At 33.4% G+C, this 9,332-nt stretch overlaps 2 protein-coding genes across 2 annotated transcripts; both read left to right on the forward strand.

Annotated features, from left to right (window-relative positions):
- The first annotated feature begins 2,355 nt into the window (after positions 1-2,355).
- On the forward strand, positions 2,356-5,294 carry LOC122533648 (odorant receptor 4-like). Its single transcript, XM_043663569.1, has 6 exons — positions 2,356-2,359; positions 2,747-3,013; positions 3,405-3,922; positions 4,706-4,828; positions 5,013-5,168; positions 5,232-5,294. The coding sequence occupies exons 1-6, from the start codon at positions 2,356-2,358 to the stop codon at positions 5,280-5,282; spliced, it is 1,119 nt and encodes a 372-aa protein (XP_043519504.1). The 3' UTR covers positions 5,283-5,294.
- A 2,019-nt stretch (positions 5,295-7,313) lies between these two features.
- Positions 7,314-9,125, forward strand: LOC122533625 (odorant receptor 9a-like). The gene is made up of 6 exons (XM_043663520.1): positions 7,314-7,363; positions 7,630-8,113; positions 8,194-8,293; positions 8,364-8,486; positions 8,717-8,874; positions 9,104-9,125. The coding sequence occupies exons 1-6, from the start codon at positions 7,318-7,320 to the stop codon at positions 9,108-9,110; spliced, it is 918 nt and encodes a 305-aa protein (XP_043519455.1). The 5' UTR covers positions 7,314-7,317; the 3' UTR covers positions 9,111-9,125.
- Positions 9,126-9,332: the final 207 nt, after the last annotated feature.

Here is a 9,332-nt window from a genome sequence, read left to right on the forward strand (position 1 = left end):
TAAATGATATTCGCTGATTGCATAAATTGTGAATAATTCATGCTCAAAATTCTAGCAATCAGATGACTCACTGCTTGTCATACTTTGCATGTTAATATCCCTATCATCGAATTGCTTCAAAATAAATCGTACAAATTTCTTTTTTATTCATTGAAGACTTGCGGCAAAAATCGAAGAATGCTTCTGTATATTGTTGTTGCTTCAACTGCTATACTGCACAATCGAAATCTGTTTCCAAGGATTTATACTTTTAAATGTAAATTCCATTTACGATACTTCTACTCTTCTACTGTTATAACATCAGAGAAATAACATGAATTGCTATACCTTGATTGATATTACCAGGTGATAATTCAGAACGAAAATGGAATTTTTCACTTGCAAATGGTTCACTTCATTATCTTTATCGGCTTCGTCCTTGTGCACATATATCTCTATTGCTACATAGGCGAGATGCTCCTCGTTCAAGTAAGCAATCTTAGTTGTTAATGTAAGTATATGGTGTAAGTATAACAATCGTGATTATTAATGAAATTTTAAAATAAATAAAAGGACTTTCTATAGATATTCAGATAATTTTGTAAGCAATTTTTGTGTACATTCTGTTTAAATAAACAACGGATGGATAAATTTCAGAACCCAGAGAAGATGAATGTTTCAGAATCGAGAACTGAGCGACTGCGCATATGAATCGAACTGGTACAATGTCTCACCCCCTGAAGCCAGGTGTCTCCTATTCATTATGAAAAGATCCATTCGTCCACTATATTTGACAGCAGGCAAATTTAGTACTTTTTCCATGGAAATGTTCAGTAGCGTAGGTATCACCGAATTGTTACCTTCAAAATCTACAGATATCTTATTCAATTTCTTATTTCAGATTCTAAAAACAGCAATGGGGTATCTTTCAGTATTATTAACCGTTACATAATCCCTCTATTCAGAATAGACTTAGGAACTTTCTTGTAGAGTGCAATACCCTGAGCTATGCAATTAGTTATCTCGGCGAGGTGTTATCACTGATTCTTCATTTTCATCGTTCACGACGTTGCGAGAATTTCGATTTTCCAACTTGCAACTTGCAATTTGCAACTTGCGACTATTAAAAGTTTTGAGCGAATGAGGTACGATTCAGAATGTATAATGTGTGGTTCGAAATTCCTGTAATTTGGACAATCAGTTGCGGAAATATTCGTCCTGAAGAGAGGAGAATATAAAATAAAAAAATAAAACGTCAAGATGATTGAATGTTCACTTGTTTTCTCCCAGTGAATAAGTCATTTGTTTGTATTTCTTTAAAAAACTGGCTTTAAGATTTGTAACGTCTTGAAAGTTCAATAATTTGTGTCATTCAATTCGAACAAATTGAGATTTGTGTAGATAAGAATATGGTTGCTTTTCATTCAATATGGAGGTGAGAAGAACTCGAATAATCATTACAATAAGTGGGAACTCTTTTGAAATGCAAAAGGACTTTGTTCTACGATTTTGTTGTCCAATAATTTAAGAAACAATTTTCTGTAGGAATGATCCAAGAATGACACTAATAAATAAATGGCAAATTTGTTTAAAGATTGTCAAAAAACAATTTCTATAAGTAATAATTTAAAATCTAGGAGCTGACAGAATATTGGTTTACTTATTAAATTCTATAGCTCTTTCAAAGTACAGAGAATTAAATGAAGTGCTATATATTTCAAGGTGAGTATCGCTATATGTGACAATAATATTTAACATACCATGTCTCCAATGTTTGCTTCTATATTCGTTGCAATACACTGTTCCAAAAGACTCTCACAGCTAATGAAGTTTGTTCCTTTATATAATAAAAAAATCAGTTATTATGCCATGTAAATATATCACGCTTCTTAGGGAGATTGTAAAGAGTATTTGTTTTAATTGATTATATTTTTGAACAATTCTAGTCAAGACTAATATTGAAGGCAACTCAAAATTTCCTGAACTACCTTTATTAATAACCTGCGAAGAAGTACAACTCCCTATAGACGAGAACTAGTTTACAATTAGCAACCAGCTATAGAAGTAGACAAATGAATGAAACGAACGACGTGCCATGGTAAAAGTTTCTGGACGAACGCGATCAATTATTCAACAGACGACAGAGGAGTACGCGGAAAGTATACAGTCAACGACAGTTTGTTAAAGACGTTTAAAAAAAAAATATGTTCACCCTCGTAGATGCAACACTTCGAAGTCTAGATACTTAGTTAGAAGTTTTACATTTACAGACGAGGCATCGAGAAGAGCATGCGCTTTTCTTCCACGTAAAGAACAAGACAGTTCGCGGCAGTCATTTGATCAGTTCGTATGCGTGTGCCTACAATGGACTACGATATGGGTATCATTCTGTCATCTATGTCGTATGATTTTCATGAATTTTATCGAGACTGTGCTCTTGTTTCATTAAGTACTGCTTTATTTCCTTTATTTTGATGAATTTAACTCCGTTCTTGTTTAATTAATGCTTGTTAAATTTAAAAATATTTCAAGACATCACTTTCTTTTTATCACAAGTGTGTACCTCATTTCGACGAATCGTTCGACGCAAATAAATAAATTTCTCTATTAGACAGTTATTAGAATCACATTATATTCTTTTTTAAAAGTTACATGAACTTGGAAGATTCTATATTCTCTCGTTATCTCGTAAAATGGCAAATATACTGTTCATATTAATATAATTAATATGTAATATTTTTCAAAGAAATATTTTACAAAATTTCAGGACTGAAAATAGCTTTAGGATGGAATCGTCGGAACATGGAGTTAATCGGTGTCTGGCCGGAACCGACTAGAACCGACGAAAGATTGCCAAACTCAAAAGTCCTATTTTCCATGTCCCTAATAATTCTGTTTGGAATTTTACCGGAGACTGCGAATCTATATTTCGTATCAGGAAATTTTGATCTGGTGATGGAAAATCTAACGATGGCTAATTTACCGAGTGCAAACGCGATCATAAAGTTTATCTACGCTTGGTATAACAAGGAATGTACGTACAAAATTTACCACTAACTCTCCGCCGTAATTAGAATTATTTAATTCCATTTCACGTGTTAAAGTCATGTCATGTGCCACAGTTGTACAAAATATTTCTTTACTACTTCTTTTAAAGAAATTTCTATACTGTAATTATCGATAAATTGGTAAATAAAATAATTAATATTCATAAATGAACACAGCATTGGAGCGACAAAAAATAATACTGTTAATTAATGATAAGTGGATAAAAATTAACATTTTATTAATATAAATTATTCACTATAATATTATCGTCAACTAATATTATTATTATTTATGCTCTTATTGTAATATTATATGATTATTTGTATTACAAAAATTATCATGCTATATATAATACTAAATTTTCTTATATTTTCAAGCTTTGAAGCCCGTCATCAAATGTTTCTACGATGATTGGTACAGGGTAAAGACGGAAGAGGAAAAAGCACTGATGCTGAAGATGGCTAAACCTGCCAAATTTATTTCTGTATGGTGTTCGATGTTGGGCTTCATGATGCTCGTTGCATACCACATCCTTCGAATATATACGATCTCCCGAACAGACAGAGCAAGCGTGAGCCGGGATCGCTTGATCATATATCCTGCATATTTTCCTTTTGACGTTCGACCAACATGGAGATTGTTAATAGTCAATTTTGCTCAACTGATGGCGGGATATTCAGCCACTATTGCTTATACTACGGTCGACACTTTCATTGCAATGTTGATCATGCATATTTGCGGACAATTTGCGATTTTAAAGAAGAAATTATTAAGGTTAATGGACAATGGCAGACAGAGTGAAAGCACGAATGAGTTTCAAAAAGAGCTGGCTGGGATTATCAACAAACACGAGCAACTGAACGGGTTAATAACTTATCTAGCCAAAGATATAATAGTAATTTTTCTGGTGATATTCGATGGATCACTTGGATAAATATTTAAAATATTTTATAATCATATACCTTAAGATATTAAATTTATATTTCTTAAGATATGAATATTTTTGCACCATGATGTACTGAAATACTAATACTGTCATATTGCAATAATTTAATATTCCAAGGCTATAATTCGGTACCTTTTCTTTCTCTTATATTTTCTTATTCATAATGCCATGTCACAATATTATAAGCCAACAGTGTAGCAGTCATTAATCCAATGTTCAGACATTACAATATTCCACCATCTCAATATGGAAATACAGTCATACCATTCCGATATTTTAAAACTCTATTATTCAAAATATTGTGCTAATAAAAAATTCAATTTTTATTCGATGGATATGATACAACTAATACATTCTCTGAATATGAAAATGAATCAATAACAATTAACATGATAAATTATTCACTGGTTGCATAAATTGTCAATAACTCATGATCAAAATTCTAGCAATTAGATAACTCATGTCGTTCGTCATGTTTTACATGTTAATATTCCTATCATTGAATTGCTTTCAAATCAATCCTACTAATTTCTTTCTTATTCATTGAAGACTTGCGGCAAAAATCGAAGAGTGCTTCAGTATGCTGCTGTTGATTCAACTGTTGTTCTGTACCATTGAAATCTGTCTCCAAGGCTTTATACTTCTCAATGTAGGTTGCATTTACGATACTTCCGATCTTTTACTGTTGTAATATCAGAGAAATAACATGGATTGCTATATCTTTATTACCAGGTAATACTTCAGAACGAAAATGGAATTTTCCACTTTCAAATGGTTCACTTCATTATCTTTATCAGCTTCGTCCTTGTGCACATATATCTCTATTGCTACATAGGCGAGATGCTCCTCGTTCAAGTAAGCAATCTTAGTTGTTAATGTAAGTAAATGGTGTAAGTATAATAATTAATGAAATTTTAAAATATATAAAAAGAGTTTCTATAGATACTCAGATAATTTTGTAAGCAACTTTTGTGTATATTCTGTTTAAATAAACAACGGATGGATAAATTTCAGAACCCAGAGAAGATGAATGTTTCAGAATCGAGAATTGAGCGACTGCGCGTATGAATCGAACTGGTACAATGTCTCACCCCCTGAAGCCAGGTGTCTCCTATTCATTATGAAAAGATCCATTCGTCCACTATATTTGACAGCAGGCAAATTTAGCACTTTTTCCATGGAAATGTTCAGTACCGTGGGTATCACCGAATTGTTACCTTCAATATCTACAGATATCTTATTCAATTTCTTGTTTCAGATTCTAAAAACAGCGATGGGGTATCTTTCAGTGTTATTAACCGTTACATAATCTCTCTATTCAGACTTAGGAACTTTCTTTTAGAGTAAGTACCCTGAGCTGTGCAATTGGTCAAGTGCGGCGAAGTGTTATCACTGGTTCTTCATTTTCATCGTCGACGAAGTTGCGAGAATTTGGATTACAGGTTTCTTTTGATTTTCCAACTTGCAACTTTCAACTATTAAAAGTTCTAAGCGAAGGAGATACGATTCAGAATGTGTAATGTGTGGTATGAAATTCCTGTAATTCGGAAAATCAGTTGCGGAAATATTCGTGCTGAAGAGAGGAGAATATGGAATAAAAAGAAAACGTCGAGATGATTGAAAGTTTACTTGTTTTCTCCCAGTGAATAAGTCATTTGTTTGTAATTCTTTAAAAAATTGATTTTAAGATTTGTAACATCTTGAAAGTTCAATAATTTGTGATTCAATTCGATAATTCAATTCGAACAAATAGAGATTTGTGTACGAATATGGTTGCTTTTCATTCAATATGGAGGTATGAAGAACTCGAATAATCATTACAATAAGTGGGAACTCTTTTGAAATGCAGAAGGACTTTACTCTACGGTGTCCAATAATTTAAGAAACAATTTTCTGTAGAAATGATCCAAGAATGAAACTAATAAATAAATGGCAAATTTGTGTAAACACAATTTCTATCAGTAATAATTTAACATCTAGATAGAATATTGTTTTACTTACTAAATTCTATAGATCTTTCAAAGTACAGAATGTTAAATGAAATGCTATATATTTCAAGGTGAGTATCGCTACATGTGACAATAATATTTAACATACCATGTCTCCAATGTTTGCTTCTATATTCGTTGCAATACATTGTTCCAGAAGACTCTCACAGCTAATAGAGTTTTTTTCTGTATGTAATAAAAAAATCAATAATTATGCCATGTAGATATGTCAGGCTTCTTAGAGAGATTGTAAAGAGTATTTGTTTTAATTGATTATATTTTTGAACAATTCTAGTCAAGACTAATATTGAAAGCAACTCAAAATTTCCTGAACTACCTTTATCAATAACCTGCGAAGAAGTACATCTCCCTATAGACGTGAACCAGTTTACAAATACAATCAGCTATAGAAGTAGACCAATGAAATGAAACGAACAAAGTGCCATGGTAAAAGTTTCTGGACGGACGCGATCAATTATTCAACAGAAGACGGAGGATACGCGGTAAGTATTGCAGTTAACGACAGTTTTTTTGTTAAAGGCGATTAAAAAAAAAATGTGTCCACCCTCGTAGATGCAACACTTCGAAGTCTAGATACTTAGTTAGAAGTTCTACATTCACAGACGGGGGACCAAGAGGAGCATGCGCTTTTCTTTCACATAAAGAACAAAACAGTTCGCGGCAGTCATTTGAGCGTGCAGTTCGCGTGCGTGTGCCTTCAATGGACTACGATACAGGTACCATTCTGTCATCTATGTCTCATGATATTGGTGAATTTTACCGAGACAGCTCTTGTTTAATTAAGTACCATTTTATCACCCATATTTTTTTATTTTCGTGAATTTTACTCTGTTCTTGTTTAATTTAAAAATATTTCAAGGCTTCTTTTCGTTGCAAGTGTCTCTGCTGTCCTGTATTGTTATCAATCTTTGTTTGACAAAAATGAATGTATTTCTCTATTAAATAATTATTGAAATTATACGATATCCCTTTTTAAGAGTAATATAAGTGTTTATTACTATTGTGAAAGAAGGTTCTATTTCTTCGCGTTATCTCGTAAAGTGGCAAATACAGTGTTAATATTAATCTAATTGAAACGTGAGATTCTTCGAAGAAATCTTTTACAAATTTTCAGGATTGAAAATAGCTTTAGGATGGAATCGCCGGGGCATGGAATTAATTGGCATCTGGCCGGAACCAAGTAGGACCAACGAACGATTGGCAAACTTCAAAGCCCTACTTTGTTTGTCCATTGTATTTATGTTTGGTGTTGGGCCGCAGAGTGCGAATCTGTTTTTCATAAGGGAAAATCTTGAGTTGGTTACAGAAAATTTGTCGACGGCTAATATACCTGGCATGAACGTGATGATAAAGTTCATGTTCGCTTTGTATTACAAAAAGTGTATGTACATAATTTTCTTCATAACTTTCCACTGTAATCACAATTATTTCATTCCATTTAAATCCTCTTCAGAGTGGATAAAAAAATTTTCCTTTTTTGTGACTACTCGTGGCAATTAGACGTGCAGCAAATGAAACATATCATTCTATTGTATATTACTCACTATAATATTATCAATTATATTATTTTAATTAACATCGATGATAGTATTGTAAAACGATGAAGATAATGATTCTGTATACTACTAAAATTGCTTTTGTTTCAAGCTTTGAAGCTCATCGTGAAGTCTTTCTACGACGACTGGCACGGTGCAAAAACGAAAGAGGAAGAAGAGGAGATGCTGAAAATGGCTAAACCTGCCAAATTAATCTCTGTGTGGTGTTCGTCATTAAGCCTCACGATGACAACTCTATATCTAGGTCTTCGAGCAGTTACTGTTTGTCTGACTGATAAAGCAAACGTGAGCCAGGATCGTTTGAGCTTGTATCCCGGATATTTCCCTTTTGATATTCGACCAGTACCGACATTGATAATGGTCAATTTTGCTCAAGTGATCGTGGCATACTCAGGAGCTATTTGTTACACTACGCTCGATACCTTCATTACGATGCTGATCATGCACATATGTGGACAATTCGCGATTCTAAGAAAGAAATTATTAAAGTTAATGGGCGACACGGAAAAAAGTAAAAGCATGGAGTTTCAAAAGGAGCTGTCCTTGATTGTCACCAGGCACGAGAAACTAAACGGGTGAATATTTAATTATAATTGTATAATATTTAATTATAAGTATGTAATGTTTTAAAACATTGTAATTGTACAATTACAAGGCTAGCAGGAAAGATCGAAGAGTGCTTCAGCGTGCTGTTGTTACTTCAAATATTGCTCTGCACAATTGAAATCTGTTTCCAAGGTTTCCTGTTTCTCGATGTAAGTTACGTTTGTTACAATTCTAATATCCCGTGATGCAAACATCGGAGAAATAACAAGAATTAACCAGGTATTACTTAAAAACGAAAACGGAATCTTCAATTTTCAATTGGTCTTCTTCGTCCTCTTTGTTTGCTTCATCCTCGTTCACATATATCTCTACTGTTACATAGGCGAGATGCTTCTCATTCAAGTAAGTGACTCTTCTCGTTGATGCAATCGATTCGTAACTAAATTATAACACATCCCGTTTCGTCCTGCGCGTAAATTAGAAATTATAGTTTAGCGTTTGAACGTGTACGTGTAAAAATGACATGCGTGTTCAACGTATGTCCGAAAGACAAGGACAGTACGATTAGAAATCTACACTTCCGAGTACTGAGTTTCGTAGAAGAGACAGAAGAACTATCTTGGATGTTTCAGGGTAAAGAAATGAGTGACTGCGCGTACGAGTCGAATTGGTACAATGTCTCACCATCTGAGGCCAAGTGTCTTCTATTCATCATGAACAGATCCACTCGTCCACTCTGTTTGACTGCAGGCAAATTTAGTACATTTTCCATGCAGATGTTCAGTACCGTGTATACCTCGATTATTATTATTACTAAATAGATTGCGGATTTTTATGCACTTGCAAGAAATATAAAATCCGATGGAGTCTACGAAAGTACATTGTTTTATGTAATATTTGGTAAATAGAAAAAGAAAGACTTTTGTCACTGTATTTCCAAAAGTGTGAGTACGCACAAAAATCCGTAGTCTTAATTATTGCCTCGAACATACAGAAATCTCATTCAATTCTTGTTTCAGATTTTGAAAACAGCGATGGGATATCTTTCGGTGTTATTAACTGTAACGAGTAGCGATTAGACCTTTCTGTTTGTAATACATGAAAATTTTTCTTAGTGAGTAAATATCTTGATAAAATTGTTCGTCTCGACGAAGTGTGTTATTGCTGAAACACAACACGATGTCGATAAGGAGTGTGTTAAATACTTTTCACGAACATTCCCGTCATTCGATTCTCTACTGATTCGAA

This window comes from Frieseomelitta varia, unplaced genomic scaffold, assembly GCF_011392965.1.
Source record: "Frieseomelitta varia isolate USP_RPSP 00005682 unplaced genomic scaffold, Fvar_1.2 scaffold_544, whole genome shotgun sequence".
NCBI lineage: Eukaryota > Metazoa > Arthropoda > Insecta > Hymenoptera > Apidae > Frieseomelitta > Frieseomelitta varia.